At 41.2% G+C, this 18,491-nt stretch overlaps 1 protein-coding gene across 3 annotated transcripts in view; it reads left to right on the top strand.

Moving 5' to 3' along the window:
* LOC100738425 (ATP-binding cassette sub-family C member 4) overlaps positions 1-18,491 on the top strand; it is a 151,718-nt gene that overhangs the window by 119,595 nt on the left and 13,632 nt on the right. For all 3 annotated transcript variants that reach the window (XM_084982144.1, XM_084982145.1, XM_084982142.1), the window contains 3 exons: positions 5,926-6,015; positions 8,940-9,112; positions 10,131-10,236. In XM_084982144.1, coding sequence (XP_084838270.1) covers positions 5,926-6,015; positions 8,940-9,112; positions 10,131-10,236 — 369 coding nt within the window. The remainder of the gene's footprint in view (positions 1-5,925; positions 6,016-8,939; positions 9,113-10,130; positions 10,237-18,491) is intronic.

Raw genomic sequence — 18,491 nt, 5'->3', positions numbered from 1 at the left:
ATTCTATTTTATGGCTGAGTAATATTCGTGTGTGTGTGTGTGTGTGTGTGTGTGCGTGCGCGCACGCCACATCATCATTATCCATTCTTCTGTCAATTGACATTCAGGTAGCTTCCATGTCTCAGCTGTTATAAGTGGTGCTGCTATAAACTTTGGGGCACATGTATCTTTTTGAATTAGCATTTTCATTTTTTCTATATACATATACCCAGTAGTGGGATTGCTAGAATATATGGTAACTCTTTTTCCAGTTGTTTTTTTTTTTTTTTGTGAGAAACTTCCATACTATTTTCCATGGTGGTTGTACCAGTTAGCATTCTCTCCAAGAGTATAGGAGGGTCCCCTTTTCTCCAAAACCCTCTCCAGCATTTATTTTTTGTAGACTTTTAAGTAATGGCCATTATGACTGGTGTGCAGTGATATTTCATTGTAGTTTTGATTTGCATTTCTCTAATAATTGGTGCTGTTAAATATCTTTTCATGTGCCTGATTTGCCTGTTTGCCATCTTATGTCTTTTTTTTTTTTTGTCTTTTTGCCATTTCTTGGGCCGCTCCCTCAGCATATGGGGGTTCCCGGGCTAGGGGTCTAATCAGAGCTATAGCCACCAGCCTACGCCACAGCCACAGCAGCACGGGATCCAAGCCACATCTGTGACCCATGCCACAGCTCATGGCAACGCCGGATCCTTAACCACTAAACAAGGCCAGGGACTGAACCTGCAACATCATGGTTCCTCGTCGGATTCGTTAACCACTGAGCCACGACAGGAACTCCCATTTTTTTTTTTATGTTGCATTTCTGTATACTGATAACAAAATAGCAGGAAGTGAAATTAAGGGAAAAATTCCATTTATCATTGCATCAAAAAAATAATTAAATTTCTAGGAATAAACCTACCAAGGAGGCAAGAGACCTATACCCTAGAAACTACAGGATGCTGATGAAAGAAATTGAAGGTGGTACAAACAGATGGAAATATGTGCCATGTTCTTGAATTAGAAGAATCAATACAGATTCAGTGTAGTCTCTGTCAAATTGCCACTGGCATTTTTCAAGCAACTAGAACGAAACTTTTTAAAATGTGTATGGAAACAGAAAAGATCTCTAATAGCCAAAACAGTCCTGACAAAGAAGTACGGAGCTGGAGGAATCATGCTTTCTGACTTCAGACCATACCACAAAGCTACAATAGTGAAAACAGTGCAACACTGGCAGAAACATCAGATACATAATCAGTGAAACAGGATTTAAAGCCCAGAAATAAACCCATACACTTATGTTCAGTTTGTCTAAGATAAAGGATGCAAGAATATACAGTGGAGAAGACAGTGTCATTAGTAAGTGGTGCTGAGAAGTCTGAATGGCTACATGTAAAAGAATGAAATTAGAACATTCTCTAACACCATATACACAAATCAATTCAAAATGAATTAAAGTCCTACATGTAAGAGCAGACAGCATAAAACTCCTAGGGGAAAACATAGGAAGAACACTCTTTGACATGAATCACAGCAATAATTTCTTGGATCCATCTGGTAGAGTAATAGAAAGAAGAGCAAAAATAAACCAATGGGGCCTAATTAAACTTAAAATTTTTGCACAGCAAAGGAAACCATAATCAAAGCAAAAAGACAACTTAGGAAATGGGAGAAAATATATGTAAATGATGCAACTGACAAGAGGTCCATTTCCAAATACAAACAGAATTCAAATTTAATGTAAGGAGGATCCCAACTCTATAGCCTGAGCAGATGACCACTCTGCTAGTGTCTTCAAAATCCTCTTGATTGTAGTCCTCGGTGGAGCTGCTTCATATTGTGATTTTATGTGAGGGTGCGATGCACACATGAACAAAACTTCACGAAATAATATTACTCTTGCTCTGTGCTCTGATATGTGCTATTATATCAGTTCTAGTTCATGTAAGAGACAAATGATGGTCATGTGGCACCATATTTATTTCCTGATCCATTGGCTGCTCCTGCAGTTTGACAAACACCGTCCCTCCCTGTCCCCCTGTTGGGCTGGTCCTGGTCCATGTGAGCCTCATGCCGGGAGCTTTATTGTTGTTCTATATTCTCCCAGCAGCCCTGCAAGGTTAGCCCCATCTTCCAGTGAGGGAACTGAGGCTCAGGAAGATTAAGAACTCACCCTGGGTCTACTAACTAATAAGCAGCAGGATTAGATCTTAGAACAATACTTTTTAAAAAAAAAAAAATGTTTGTTGAATTGAATGATGTTCTCATCAGATATTTTTTCCTATCAGAACCAGAGACAGGGGAGTGGGGACATGGAGTGCCAGTCCTGGAGTCCTAGGGGGACCTTTCAAAAAACAATTACTGGAGGCTTCTCCATTTGTATTCAGATTTAGGAAGAAGCGAAAGTTGGAAGCACTTCCTAAATATTTTCCATCCACAATGGGCCGCCTCAGTGTATGTGTTCTTTGTGCTCCAGACTGAAGTGTGTTCCCCAGAAATAACAGCAACTGTGATGATACTAAGGGAACAGAAGCGAGGTTGCTTTCCTGAAAGAATCTGAAAAATGGATTTCAAAACTTCTTTGGATGATTCTTCACTCCTAGGGATCTTTATCCCTTTAGCACAAAGAAAATATTTTCAGTTGAAGAGGTATCCCATGTAAATTGAGTATTTATGATTGTAACTCAAAGTTTGGCACTGAACAACGTCTGTCATCTTTATCATTATTAAATACATTCATTTTTTATATTTGAGGTTTTTTTTTTTTTAAAAAAAAAGACAAAGCAAAAGTTGAATATTTTAAAAATAGGAATAGTATTTCCATTCCTGCATTTTCTTCAGTAGTTTGAAGAAACTGAACCAGATCTGTCTCTTTAAGACTCCTCCCTGATTACATGATTGCTTTCCCGTTTTTCCTTATTAATAACAAAACTCAAAGAAAGAGGAGGTGGATGTACTGTTACTGGTAAAGAAAGACAACTGGATTCAAGCCTAATACAGGCGGTGCTTTTTATCTGACACTGAAATCTTTATAAAATCCCATGGAACCACTCCTTGGAGAGGCTGAAAGAGGACTTTTTGGGACTTAAATCTCTTTCCTTTGTTGGCAAAGAGTGTTCTTTTCTTCTGATTATGGGTGATGATCAGTTGATTCAGAGGTTACAGGATTTAAAAAGAAAAAAAGAGGGAAGCCAAGATGTACAGTGACTTCCGGTGATTCCCTCAGTCTTGAAATAGGGACACTGGCTACCCCTTAAGTCAGGTACTCAGATTAAAAATGAGAAGGTAGCTCTGAGGAAACAGCAGCAATAGCTACTCCTGAGGATATATTTTAGTGGAGGGCAGTTTTCTGGTTTGGGACTGAAACAATTTGGGCAAACTGTTGTGCTTTATCTGCTTCCTTTGTCACCAGTTGTATTGGTGATTGCTTTCCCTTGATCCCAGGTCCTTAAGCCTCTGAAGGTGAGTGGGTAGGGTTTCTTTTTAAGCTAATGAGGGTCTTGTCTTCCAGCTGCACAGACATAAGGGCCAGTAAGACTGCAGTTCTCAGTCTTGCAGCTGTGTTGAGGGATTATCCACTTACTACACTAAATGCTCTGATTCAGAGCGGCCAGTTTTGGGTCACACAGCTAATATGAACTTGTGTTATATTAGTTACAACAGAAATAATTACTACTGAATGTGGCAAAAAGGATTAAATTTATTTTTGGTTTGTTTCTAATAAATTTCATTGGAGTATAGGTGACTATTGTGTTAATATCAGGTGTACAGCAAAATGAATCAGCCATGTATATATATACATACATACATTCTTCAGATTCTATCCTCATACGGGCTATCACAGAATATTGAATAGATTTCCTCGAGATACAGAGTTGGTCCTTGTACCAGTCGACTTAGTATATAGTGGTGTGTATATGCCAATCTCAACCTCCCAATCCATACAAAGGATTACATTTTAAAAGTATTGAACCTGCATAGCAGTTGTGGCCTGTGCCACAGCCATGGCAATGCTGGATCCTCAACCCACTGTACCACGAGGGACGTTCCAAAACAGTTTGGAAACTAATGTCCCACTTACTATTTTACGTTGAACAAGAGCATTGTTTTCCTGACTTGCTGTGCCAGCTAACTCTTAGTAAATGCAGTTTAATTGTGTACCTTCAGAAAAAATATGTGTGGGCCAATAAATTTTTTGGGTACTTGGGTGAAGGTCGTGTGTCCTGCTATAAATGTCTGTCTACACTGCGTGTTCTGCCTGCGGATATTTATACAATTAGTTTATTAACTTCATTGCTTAGGTAAGTAATTTAAATAATATCTGTCAGAAATGACCATTAATTTGACCCTTACCTGCCCTTGCAGTGTATGTCTGTAAGTACTTTGATTACCTTTTGAAGATAACTATGGATTCTTATTGGCAAGTGATGAAAGTATAAACCAAATGAACACTGTCCATAAAATACATTGGCATATTAAAATAGACACTGTTTTGCCCTAAAAGGCAAAATAAAATAAATAAATAAAATAAAATAATATAAAACAAAACAAAATAAAATAGACATTGTTTCCAAGTTGCCTGTTGGCTTTAGGGAAACATACAGCTTCAATCAGTTCATGTTGCAATAAATCATTCTTTTCCTTCAACTTTTTATTGAAATTTACTGATTTTGAAACACATCACTTATATCTGGAATCTAATATATGGCATAAAGGAATCTTTCTGCAGAAAAGAAAATCATGGACTTGCAGAAAAGACTTGTGGTTGCCAAGGGGGAAGGGGAGGGATGGACTGGGAGCTTGGGGTTAATAGATGCAGACTGTTGCCTTTGGAATGGATTAGCAATGAGATCTTGCTGTGTAGCCCTGGGAACTATGTCTAGTCACCTATGATGGAACATGATAATGTGAGGAAAAAGAATATATACATGTATGTGTAAATGGGTCACCATGTTGTACAGCAGGAAAAAAAAAATCATAAATGTAGCACATAAATATTTATTAACGTATGCTCTTCCCTCTAAAACTGCTAAATAAATACTTGTAATTGCCCAATATATCCTTTCAGATTGTTAGTATAGACTTAAGTGGGAGCCCTTATTGCTGTGGGAAATGCATAAACTTCATTTTTTTTCTTTCTATGACCACCAGAAGAGGTTTGATGCTGATGAGCAGAACATCCTTAAGGCCTGCCGCGTGTCTGAGGGCTCTGATCACAGCTCAGCCTGAAGCAGCTGCAGGCGTCTGGCAGGGGCTCAGGAGGAGGGACTCCTCTTTCTGCAAAGAATCTCCCTTTAGTCCCCAGTCTGTGCAGAGCTTCATCCTCTTCAGGGAGTTTCCTGAAGAGAAGAAGTTGAGGGAGGTGACAGTAGAGACAGGCCCCGATTATAAAGCAGGTGATTGAACTTTAAATGGGGTCCCTGGCCTGTTCTCTTGAACCAGCAAAGCAGCTGTCATTAACAAAAGACTCCAGCACACTGGTTAAGATGTAATAGTAGGAGATAGAGATTCATACGTCACCGAACTGGGGAAACACTACATCCAGATCCAGGCAGCATTGGGGAGTCCCGTGAACAGCAACCTGGAGTCCCAGTTGGGAAGAGCTCCGGGCAGTGCATCCACTCCCAGGGTGAGACTGTAGTTTGCCATTTGAAGGAGTCCAGCTTTTAGCTCCAGGCCATACGCTATTCCTTTCTCTTCAGTTTTTTCTTAAGATGACACATTTCGACACTTTCTTTTTTGGTGACCAGTTGTCTGCAAGATATTTTAGAGCCTACTTTGTACAGTGGAAAATTGAGAGATATTGTTTTATAAATAAGCATTTTCAACCATATTATTAATCATTATGATAAATTTTGCTTTTTCTGTATTTTAATTCTGTTTCTGTAATCATTTGAACATGATAAAAAGTGTAGTTAATAATATTCACTATTTTGGGGTATTTAGGAACCTGTTTTATTCATCGGAACAATGAGGAAAAATCTGGATCCCTTTAATGAGCATACGGATGAGGAACTGTGGAATGCCTTAGAAGAGGTAATTTATCAAATGTAATTAACTTGTTAGTATAAGTGTATGTACATTGGTAGCACTGCAGTAATTAAGTTTAACTGACTTATGAATTTAACTGACTTTATTTACCTCCTAGGAGACCATTGGTGACATGGGTACACCTGTAAATGGAAATGTGTGTATCGATGGTGATGAAAACTAAGATGATGCCTTATGTTTTCATTTTAGCTTTATTCCTAGAACCCAGTGTAACCAGAGACATTATCTTGTCCTCAGCAAAGCAGTAAACTAGAAGTTATAATTATGGCCAAGTGACCAAGTGACCTAGTGAAGTAATTACGTTAATTATCCTGCAGTGTTCATTTTATTCCTCAGGTCTTAGGGAACATCTACTAAGTGGAGACAATAGTAGTTTTTTCACTATTAACTGAAAGATAAATGAGATCATACCAATGAAAAGCTATTAAGTTTTATCAGTGTTTATAGAGGTAAATTATACAATTGGAATGTGAGGATAATTTTTTTTGTCAATCATATCATTTTGCTGCTGCAGCATGAATACAGGTAACAGAACCCAGATCTTTTGCTCAATTTTTATATGCAAAGATTCACTTCTAGAGAATTTTCTGTTGAATGTGTCTTGGGTCCCTTTGGGCTACTTTGAATTTCCTTACCTTTGCATGAAAAGGATTTTGACTTAAAAAATTTTTTTTTACATATACATATATCCATCCTTTTTTCTCATATAGATTATTACAAAATATTGAGTAGACCTCAATATTTTGTATATTTTGATACAGATTATTTAGTGTATTCACCCTAGTTTTGCAAATTGATTCTATGATGGCTGAAGCTCTATCTAGACTTCTGAACTGTAGATAGGCTTCTGATTTCCCAGAGTACCTAGCTCAGTTTTTTGCTCTTAAAAAGAAGCACTTAATAAAAAGGTACTAAATGTTTGGCAATCTCATTATTTCAGAGAGTGGCTTACCTCTTAAAATTTTTTTAAAATACATATTCATGTGACTGTTCACATTCTTATTTTGAACTGGTGCATTTGGCATTTAGTGTCATCCTTCTAGGGATAGCTCTGAAGTCTGTGGGTGGATCTGGAGGCCTCACAATTTCCTGCCAGTGATTCTGGTTCCTGAGGGCATGTCAGCAGTCATTCTTTACACACTCACCCTGCATTCAAGCACCTGTGAAGCTTTTATTCTCCTAAATCGAGACAATTACTTCATCTTCTCTGACTTGAAACATTGTACCTCTCATATTTCATTTAAGTTTGTGAGTCTTTCTACACTGAAATTCTGGAAGAGAAAGGTAAGGAGAGCAGTTAATTATCAAATATAAAGAAAAATAGGATGATACACTGATCCTGAAATCACAGGGTAGATTTAATGGTAAAATTGTGATACCTTAAAAAAAGAAAAAAGAAAAAAAACCTGGAAATACTGGTAAATCATCTTTCTTTCTTTCTTTCTTTCTTTCTTTCTTTCTTTCTTTCTTTCTTTTTTTTTTTTTTTTTTTTTTTTTTTTTTTTTTTTCCTAGTTTTTTTTTTTTTTTTTTTTTTTTTGTCTTTTTTTTTTGTTGTTGTTGCTATTTCTTGGGCCGCTCCCGCGGCATATGGAGGTTCCCAGGCTAGGGGTCTAATCGGAGCTGTAGCCACCGGCCTACGCCAGAGCCACAGCAACGCAGGATCCGAGCCGCGTCTGCAACCTACACCACAGCTCACGGCAACGCCGGATCGTTAACCCACTGAGCAAGGGCAGGGACCGAACCCGCAACCTCATGGTTCCTAGTTGGATTCGTTAACCACTGCGCCACGACGGGAACTCCTCTTTCTTTCTTTCTTTTGGGCCGCTCCCAGGGCATGTGGAAATTCCCAGGCCAGGGGTAGAATCTGAGCTACAGCTGTTAGTCTACACTACAGCCACAGCAATACCAGATCCAAGCTGCCCCTGCATCCTACACCACAGCTCAGGCAACGCCAGATCTTTACTCCACTGGGCAGGGCCAGTGATCAAACCTGAATCCTCATGGATACTAGTTGGATTCATTACGTGCTGAGCCATTTTTCTATTTGTTTCCCAGCTTGAGATCTCTCTTCATAGATTCTTAGGTAGTAAATTTACTCTAGAATCTTAGAATACATTTTTCCATGGACAGAGAGGATATGTTAATTAGGAGACAAATTCTTTTAAAAACTGTCTTGGAGTTCCCATTGTAGCTCAGCAGGTTAAAAACTGGACATTATCTCTGTGAGGATGTGGATTGGATCCCTGGTCTCACTCAGTGCGTTAGGTATCCAGTGTTGATACAAGCTGCAGCTTACGTCGCAGGTGCAGCTCGGATATGGTGTTGCTGTGGCTGTGGTGTAGATACCCAGCTATAGCTCTGATTTGGCCCCAGCCTGAGAACTTCCATATGCTGCAGGGGCTGTAGTAAAAAGAAAAAAAAATTAAAAAAAAAAAGCTACTGTAGAACTTGGCCTAAACTTATACTTAATTCATCTGTAGGAGCCAAAATTAAAATAAAATTTAGTGGCTTCTGAATTCTAATAATGATGAGGTCGTGGAAGTGGTAGAGAATAATACTGCCTTTTTAAAATGCATTTGGAACTTTATGTAAACAAATAAACCTGAGTTTACTTCACAAAGTGTGTGGTTTCTATGTATGCTTCTGGAATTGACCCTGTTACCACAGTGATGTCTCTTTGAATGAGAAATCACCCCATCATTGTGTTTCTCCAGGAATTCCTTCTGTCCTATATTGACTCTAGCATCTTTCTCAGTGATCGCTCACTGGCAGGAGCTCCCCCCATCACCTGGCTGCACATGTAAGATATGTAGGAAGTCCTGAGGCCCTCAGAGCGCGAATGTCTAAGAGGCTTGTCTACTTCAGTAGCAGTTTGTTGAGGAAAATGTCATTCTTTCTGTATCCACAGGTTCAGCTTAAAGAAGCCGTTGAAGGTCTCCCTGGGAGACTGAATACTGAATTAGCAGAATCTGGATCGAACTTGAGTGCTGGACAGAGACAGCTGGTGTCCTTTGCCAGGGCTATTCTCAGGAAAAATCAGATATTGATTATTGACAAAGCCACATCTAATGTGGATCCAAGGTAGGATCTGGGATCCATGAAACCTGGAATCCAATTTTTTTTTTCTTGGTCTTTTCTATTTCTATGGCCTCCCTTGTGGCATATGGATGTTCCCAGGGTAGAGGTCCAATTGGAGCTGTAGCTGTTGGCCTACACCACAACCATAGCAACACCAGATCTGAGCTGCGTTTGCAACTATACCACAGCTCACGGCAATGTCGGATCCTTAACCCACTGAGCAAGGCCAGGGATGGAACACACATCCTCATGGTTCCTAGGCGGATTCATTTCTGATGTGCCAAGACGGGAACTCCCTGGAATCCAAATTTTAAATGTGGTAAATGGGAGATCTTTTGTGATGCTGAGAAATGTTTCTAATAATTTTATCCAACTAAAAGATATCTCTTGTTATCATTAATCCTAGAAAACAAAAGAAGAAACCGAAATGGGTTATATAGTATTCGTATTGTTATGAAGCAGCCTAAGAGAGATTTCTGAGTTTAGCTCCTGATGGTTTCAAGTAATTTCAAGGGAAGACTATTTCCCACTGTTTTATGAAAAATAATAAATTTCTAAGGGAATTTTTATTTATTTATTTATTTATTTATTGTCTTTTGTCTTTTGTTGTTGTTGTTGTTGTTGTTATTGTTGCTATTTCTTGGGCCGCTCTCGCAGCATATGGAGGTTCCCAGGCTAGGGGTCTAATTGGAGCTGTAGCCACCGGCCTACGCCAGAGCCACAGCAACGCGGGATCCAAGCCGCGTCTGCAACCTACACCACAGCTCACAGCAACGCCGGATCGTTAACCCACTGAGCAAGGGCAGGGATCGAACCCGCAACCTCATGGTTCCTAGTCGGATTCGTTAACCACTGCGCCACGACGGGAACTCCTAAGGGAATTTTTAATAGTTTTTCAGGAACAAGATTGTGTCTTAGAGTATTATTTTTTAAAAAACAGTCTTAAAATATCCTATGATTTTTAAGTCTTTTGTCTGCTTTTCATATCTTTACTGAACTAAATCAACTTCTTTGATTCCAGAACTGATGAGTTAATTAAGAAAAAAGTCCGTGAGAAATTTGCCCAGTCCATTGTGTTAACCATCACAAACAGGTTGAGAACTGTTATTGACAGCGAATCTGTAATGGTAAGGGCCTCATCTGTGGAATTTCAGTTGTTTCCGTTTATGTTCAATTTTTTAACTCATCCTTCCTTGTAAAATATGATAGGAACCTCCAATAATTTAATTTTCTCTTAGTTTCTCTTCTCATTCCTGACATTAACTCAGGTACTTACTCTGCTTTCTGAATGTGCTTTTGAATATTTTCATATTAAAAATTTGTTTGAATTATCACTTTTTTAAGGCTAACCATGAAAATATTCAAAATCCATGTAATGGCTTCGTATTTCAGATGGTGGGACACAGTCACTTTGCTGTGTTACAGTTGTTTCAGCATCTTTGGATTCCCTTCATCCAAAAAATTAGCCTCTCATTTAGACTGCCCCAAGGTGGTTGGCTAAGGTTCAGAATTTCTCAGCTGTTGCTGTCAGAGGGGAGTCCATGAGAAGAAATGGCCTAGTGAGAAAAACAAAGTAGTTCAACAGAGGAATTTAATATAGGAAATTTGTTAGGTAGGAATTTGAGGGATAGAAAAATGAAAGAAACACTAGGGTAAGAATTTTAGGAACCAACTCCCATGTCCTAGGACAGATGTCCAGACCTAAGAACCGAGAGGAGAGGCTCTAAAGAGTCAGCGCTCAATCCTCCAAGTCACCGTCTAGCTGCTGGTCATGTCTGTGGGGGAGCCCGAGGAGGCAGGTTCTCCATGTGCTGAGAGAGCTGGGAGCAGTCATCACTGCTGGGGTGATGCTGCAGGAGGAGCAGAGACCAGGGAGATCATTAGCTCTGAGTCCCCCCCTTGGTCTCCCTCTAGTGCCCCCTAGTGGCAGAACCTCCCAAAGGGGAGCAGGTCACAGAGCCTCTGAAATGAGATTTGTAGAGACCCAGCCTCTGCATCACAGGTGAGAGGGTAGAAAGAAGGGAGATGGGGAGCTGAGAGCCTGTAGAGAAACACCCAGCAAGTGTCTTACACAGCAGATCTGGACTCTGCACACACAGCAGGCTTCAGGCTTGGTCTGTGGGTGTCTGTCTAGTGTCTTCCTTTCAGGTGTGATTGGCTCTTTTAATATTTCCTTCCTTAGCTCTATTTCCTTCCTTCCTCCCTCTATTCCTTTACTCTTTCTTTTTTAATCTTCTCTCTTTCTTTGTTCTTTCCCTCTGTTTTTGCTGAGTTTCAATATATGTTAGGGTGTGACTTTATAAAATGATAAGGAAATCATCCCTCAAAGGAAAAAACCTTTGGCTGCATATAATCCCGCAGGAATGCAAAGAAAGTATTTTAAGGTCAACCCCTAGCCTGTGACAATGAGTTGATTTCACTCATCTTAAGGATGCTAAGTAACTATCATTGGGAGATACCACAGGTCCAGGGATGCTGCTTAGGGATGAAGTAAATAGATAAAGAAAGTCTGCATGTGCATAAGAGGCCGCAGATGGAGTTAACCTGTGATTTTATTGGTCCACATGAACGGTCAGTGATACCCAAACTTCCTTCTGTTCAGTGCAAATGGAGCTGTCTCTTTTGACATCTTGGGCAGTTTCTGGAATATCCCCTCCACCCTACCTCCCAGGCATTGTCAGATGGGCTCATCAGTGGGCATTGGGAAGATACCAGACTGTCAGCATTGAGGCAGGGCCTCTAGCCTCACTCCCGAGCTGGACGTGTACAGGGGTGAGCTCTGGGGATGAGACGACAGGAGTGGGGCTCCCCAACCAGGAGCCTCGGGCTGCTCTAGGCTCCAAGCAGTTGGTCGGTCATCTGGGCTAGAACGTCACAGGAAGCGGGACCTACCTGCAGACTTTTGTGAGGGACTGGGTGACATTCTGTGAGTGTAGGACAGTGACTCAATTCCAGAAATTTGTTCAGCGACAGGCATTTTTAGTCCCCCCTTTTGTGTTCTTGAATGCTAATTGGAAAGGTAACCTTTTATTTTTACTTTATCTCTCACTTTGTTGTTCTTAACTCTCAGCATTGTATTTCCCAGACGGTCCCCCAAAACATCCTTCTTCCACAGTAAATAAATAATGCTGGGAAATTTACCTGTTTAAAGCCCATTGTTAGGCTTTAGAGGCAGCAGCAGAAAGATAGCTTGATCTTGAGCTCAGTTAGGTGTACATTCAAATAAACTCTTTGCTCCTGAATGTACCCTGAAGATATATTTTTGGTATTACGGCATTGACAGTAGCTGGTTCCTTTTGTTGTATCTAATTCTTACAAATACTGTCACCTCAGAATATATGATCAGTTAGGACAACAGTGAGGAAGGATTGGACTTGGCAGATGTGTCAGCTGGTCACTCCTAGGTCTTATCCATCAGCACTTCATGCACGGATGTGAACACTTGTATCCCTGTAACCAGTCAGCTTTGAGACCAAATCAAATACATCCATTTATTTAATGCTTTACTCATCAGTACCTCTTGGTAAATTTCTATGAACTCAGAGTTTTCTCTCTTGGTCAGTGACTTGGAAAAAATCCTTAACATGGTTTACAAAGCGATTTACAGCCCGGCCCCTCCTCACCTTTCTAGTTGTGTCCCACTCTGCTCTCCCTCTCTCCTTTAGAGCTAAAACCACGCTGGTGGTCTACAGTTCTCCAGATGCTGTGTTCATTCTCTTACAGTTGTGCCCTCTCATGACTGTTGGTGGCTTAGGTGAAGGTGCTGGCAGTGGAGATGGTGAGATGGTTGGATTTGGGGTAGATATTGAGGTGGATCCAAGGGGACTATGTGATGGATTGAACGTGAGATCTGAGGGCAGAGAGAGGAGTGGATGCCGGATTCTGGGGGTGGGGCCTGAGCATGGGGGTGAAGGGGGAAGAAGGAGGGAGAAGGGAAATGCAAGGATTCCCTTCGGAGCCTGTCACTTTTGCGATGATAGACCTTGTTTTCTGTGGTGACCGTGCCCGTCATTGTGGAGCTGCCCTTCCCTCTCTTGTGTTGGGAGACCTTCAGTGTTGGGCTCCCAGGCCATCAGTGATGTCACAGGGAGGTCCCACCAGGAGATGTAAACTTGGCCACTTGTTACATCTTCGTCTGAGGCGGTGTAGCTGCTGACTTCCTTGGTGGGAGTGGCAGGATTAGATCTCAGGACACCCAAGAGACATGGATGCCCTAGGTTCACAGCGGAGGAGCTGTCCTGTGTGCTTCATGCATCCCAAGTGTAAACTGTTAATTTTGTTCTGGAGCTTCTGGTTACCAACTGGCTTTCAATTCAGCAAAAATACCATAAATAATGCTCTCTCAACCTGTGATTTTTGAGGCAATTTTCTCTTGCTTGCTTAAAAAAATATAGGCACACTTTATTTTATTGTAGATACTGCATTTGTTTTTAAAAATTGAAGGTTTGTCGCAACGTGAAGTCAGACCAGTCTGTGGGTGCCATTTTTCCAACAGCACTTGCTCACTCCACGTCTCTGTGTCTGTCACATTTTGATACTCTTCACAGTCTTTCAAAAACTTTTCCACCATCATTATATTTGCATGCTGATCTATGGTCACTGATCTCTGATGTTTTTACTATGGCTTGCCGAAGGCTCCAATGATGGCTACCATTTCTTAGCAATAAATTATTTTTATGTTAAGGTCTATACATTGTTTTTTAAGACTCAATGCCAGTTCACACTTGATAGGCTACCGTAGAATGTAAACATAACTTCTCTGTGCCCTGGGACACCAGAGAATCATGTGACTCACTTTATTACGATGGTGCCTTCATTGTGGTGTTCTGGAACTGAACCTGCAATGTCTACGAGCAATGCCTGTACCTGTTTCCTTTCCAGAAAGCAGGTGATTGTCTGTTCCGAAAGGTTTAAGGACATAAAGACAAGTCCATCAGCTGCAAAGCTTAATGCTGCAGAGGGCAGGCAGCCAGCCTCTGGGTTGGGGGAGTGGCTGGGGAGTGATGGACGCTGATGAAGGGCATAACCATCAGTGTTGTCACCTTAAAGTCCAGTCACTGCAAGTGCTTAAGCTGTAATTATTAGATTTTCCTGCACTGGTGACTACCTCTGCATGAAGATGGATGATATGGTTTTGTTTACTGTAAGTAAATCAAAGAGAAGTCTGGTTGGTAAACAACCGTGACCTGGTAGGTAGCTTTATGTGTTAGATCTCCAAAGGGATTCATTCAGTTTTGCTTCATGACACACCATTGATGGGTGAGACTTAGAATTCTGTTTTACAAAGATGTTCTGTCAATTTCACCTTTATTAAACATGGTGTAGTCATAATGACACATAATTTAATCTTCCTTATTTACTCCGTTATCACTAAACAGGAGAACAAGACAAATTAGAAATCCTCTCTTTCCTAAGAGTTACCACTGTCCCCGCATTGAAGGCTGCTTCTTGTAGTTTTTAGGACCACCTGGTCGCTTGTGACCTATTCTCTCTTCAGCCGGTAGCACAGCTTTTCCTCCGATCCCTGCACACTCCTGTCTTCATAAGCACCCCCCCACACCCCCAGATTCTCCCTGGTAGTGTGAGCACAGGAAGCAGGTGAAAATCTGCTGTTGCTCCAACTCTATTGTTGCCTGTGTTCAGCATTTTCACTGCCAGCAGTTCGAGGATTCTTTGGAAATGAAGGACCCGAACCAGGGCCAGGAAGCTCAGGTTCTACCTCTTCTGTCTACAGGCAGTCTTGTGGTTTTATGTCCTTTTCCTTCTTCCTCAATGCAAGTCTCTTCTTGGTAGTTTTTCCCAGTGAAATGAAAACCAGAAACTGTTGTAACATACCCACCTGAAAAGCACAAAAACAGCTCACACCTAACTAGAGTTTTCTTTAAATTCTATATTTCACCTTCATGGAATGTTTCTTTCATAAGCCTACTGGCTGCAGTTAAAACATTTAGAAGAGAAAAGCTCTTTAAAAACATACCAAGAGATATCATTCCAGTTTCCAGAGGGAAGATAGAAGCACAATCTGGGAGAGGAAATCCTTTATGGGGGGGCTTCCATGTAAAAGCAGCAGCTCTGGGAGAGCAGCGTGGAGTCACCATGGCCTTGCCATCCCCTCATTCCCCAGCTGAGAAGAGGGTTTTGTTGTTTAAGACCTCAGAAAGGTCTTGCGTTAATACTTGCTACGTTGTCCAGTCACTGAGAAAGTCATAGGCACCCACTTTACCAGTGATGGACCCACCATCCAAGGTTGGATAACTGTCCCCATGTCACCTGGCAGCCAGAGACAGAGGCCTGACACTCATACCTTCCCCTCCCCCTCTCTGCTTGTCACTAAGTGGGGTCTCCCTTCACTGGGTGTCCCCATATTGAAAGCTGTTCGCAGCATCTCTTTCCTATCGTTGGCTTTTCCTCCACCCTGTCCTGCCCCCACCCCTCCCTGCAGCCACCCCATTGTCACTGATGGCATCCTGCCAGTGTCAGTGGAGCAAACTAGTTTGCAGTGGGTCCCTTAGATGTTTATGTCTGGGACAGTTACCTGGATTATCTGCAGATACACAGGCCTGATAAACACTCTTCACTGAGCTTCTGTAACTGCCTGACTCATCTCATATACTGTATTTTCCTTAACCTTCCACAGGGTGGTGAGCAATTCAAGGTTGGCGTTCCTGGAGAGAGCCTGGGGTTGAGGGGGTGTTATCGCACCCCCTTGAATGCGTGGTCAGTTTATAGTTTAACTTGGGTTACAGGAAGAGTGGGGACACAGCGGGAGATTACAGGAGCCTTTTCTTATAGATATAAAAGGATATTAAACTAAAAAATCAAGTTTACACTAATTTTTCTGTACATTTGAGAAAATTTAGAGTCACTTTCTGTTTATTCCTTCTGAAATATCTAGATACTTTGATCAAACCGGTAAATGTAAAGGCCACGTGGGTAAAATTCTATTCTAGGCCTTTTTTCAGTCTGGGCCCCATCGCAGCTCCTGGAGCCCCTGACCTGAGCCTTGGGGCGCTGCCCTCCTGCTCCTTTCACTCCCCCTCCCCTCGGACTGCACCTTCTCTTCTCTCTCTTGTCCAGTATTTGACCATCAGTGAGTTTCAAGTCTCCATCCTCAACCCTGGTTTTTCTCTCCCTCATTTTCCTCTCTCTCTCCCTCTGGCCTGTGGCCGTCAACCTGTAGTCCTCCCCGTCCACATCCCTCGTCCTGGAACCCCTGCATCCCACTGCCTGAACTGTCTCCCAGGCCGGCTGGACTGGTTCCCCCCTTGGTCTCACCCTACAGTCTTACCAGGCTGCACCATTGGGAGGTCAGCCAGTCATGCCCTGAACTTCATTTCCTTTGTATTTGCCTTTCAGGCGGCCTGTACTCTGTGCCTCTTACCTGTCATGTACAATGTCAGGGCCCCGAGATGCAGCAGTGAACAAGGAAACAGTACACCCTGCCCTTAAAAAGCTGCCAGGCTCGCCTCCAGCCCTCCTGGCTCATGTGGTTCCCTGTGTCTGGAAAGACCACTGTCCACCCACCCGCCTCGTGTCTGCATGTCCACGTCTGTCCATTCTTCAAGGCCCAGTTCCCTGCCCTCTGTCCTCCTTGAAGGTTGTTCAGAGGACCTTCAGGTCAACCTGTGACCTGAAGTCACCTCTTCTACTATGAACCTGCTCCTTGTCGTGCTTTTTTTCTTGCATCATAAACACTTGAAGGTTTTCTTCTCTCTCCTTTCAGTACAGGCTCCCTGAAGGCAGGGGCTGTGTCTGCCTCTTCCACAGTTTCTGGCGTAATGCCATCCATGCAGTTAAATATGCAGTAAATGTGTTCTGAATCAATACAGAATTAGTGAAAATATCCTTGTTTTCCTCAAATGTGTTTTAGCCACGTGTTATTTACTGTTTTTTAAAAATCGAAGTACAGTTGATTTACAGTATTGTGTTAGTTTCAGGTATACAGCAAAGTAATTGCTATACATATTTTTTAGAAGATTTTCCATTATAGGTTATTACAGGGTATTGGATATAGTTCCCTGTGTTATATAGGAAATCCTTTTTGCTAATTTTTATGTGTAGTAGTTTGTGTCTATTGATCCTATCGTCCTCATTTATAACCCCTCCCTTTCCCTTTTGGTAACCTCAGTTTGGTTTCTGTGTCTGTGAGTCTGTTTTGAATATAGATTCCTTTGTATTTTATTATTTTTTAGATTCCATATGTAAGTGATACCATATTTTGTCTTTTTCTGACTCACTTCACTTAGTATGATATTCTCTAGGTCCATCCACGTTGATGCAAATGGCACTATTTCATCCTTTTTTATGGGTGAGAAATATCCATTGTATATATGTACCCCTTCTTCTTAAACTTGTCATATGTTGATGGACACTTGGGTTGTTTCCAACTCTTGGCTTTTGTAGAGAATGCTGCTGTGAACTTTGGGGTGTGTGTATCTTTCTGAATTAGGGGTTTCATCTTTTCTGGATTTATGCCCAGGAGTGAGATTGCTGGATTTTATGGAAGGTCTATTTTAAACTTTTTAAGGAAACGTCATACCGTTTTCCAAAATGATAGCTCCAGTTTACATTCCCACTAACAGTCTAGGAGGGTTCCCTTTTCTCCATACCTTCCCCAGCACTTATTAATTGTAGGCTTTGGTGATTGGGGAAGTGATACCTCATTATTGCTTAGATTAGCATTTCTCTAAGACTTAGTGATGTTGAGCATCTTTTCATGTGCCTGTTGGTCATCTCTGTGTCTTCTTTGGAGAAATGTCTCTTTAGGACTTCTGCCCATTTTTTTTATTGGGTTGCCTCTTTTTTTTGGAAAATGAGTTATATGAGGTGTTTTTGTATTTGGGGTATTAACCCCTTGTTTGTCACATCATTGAAAATATTTTATCACATTCCTTAGAATGTCTTTTCATTTTGTTGGTGGTTTCCTTTGCTGTGCAAAAGTTTTTAAGCTTGATTAGGTCCCATTTGTTTATTTTTGCTTTTATTTATTTTACTTTAGGAGACTAATATAAATAAATACTGCTAAAATTTATGTCCAAGAATATTTTGCCTATGTTCTCTCCTAGGAGTTTTATGGTATCATGTGTTATAGTTAAGTCTTTACACCATCTGAGTTTATTTTTGTATATGATGTGAAGGTGTGTTCTAGTTTCCTTGATTTCCACGTAGCTGTTCAGCTCTCCCAGTGCCACTTGCTGAAGAGACTGTCTTTTATCCATTATCTAGTCTTGCCTGCTCTCTCATAGATTAATTGACCCAAGAGGTGTGGAGACCTGTGTTTTAAAATTGCATTGTTTTCTTAATTTCAACGTCAGGAGGAGTAGTTATGTTACATTGTACTATGATTAAGTTAAGTTATTCATCCAGGGCATCTAAATTGGCA

This window comes from Sus scrofa, chromosome 11 (assembly GCF_054392235.1).
Source record: "Sus scrofa isolate SSC_HxYL_T2T_F1_AM1 chromosome 11, Sscrofa_HxYL_maternal_Yorkshire_Landrace_v2.0, whole genome shotgun sequence".
In the NCBI taxonomy this organism is placed as follows: Eukaryota; Metazoa; Chordata; class Mammalia; order Artiodactyla; family Suidae; genus Sus; species Sus scrofa.
Note: the sequence above shows the minus strand (reverse complement) of the source record. Positions and strands in the feature narration are given on the sequence as shown.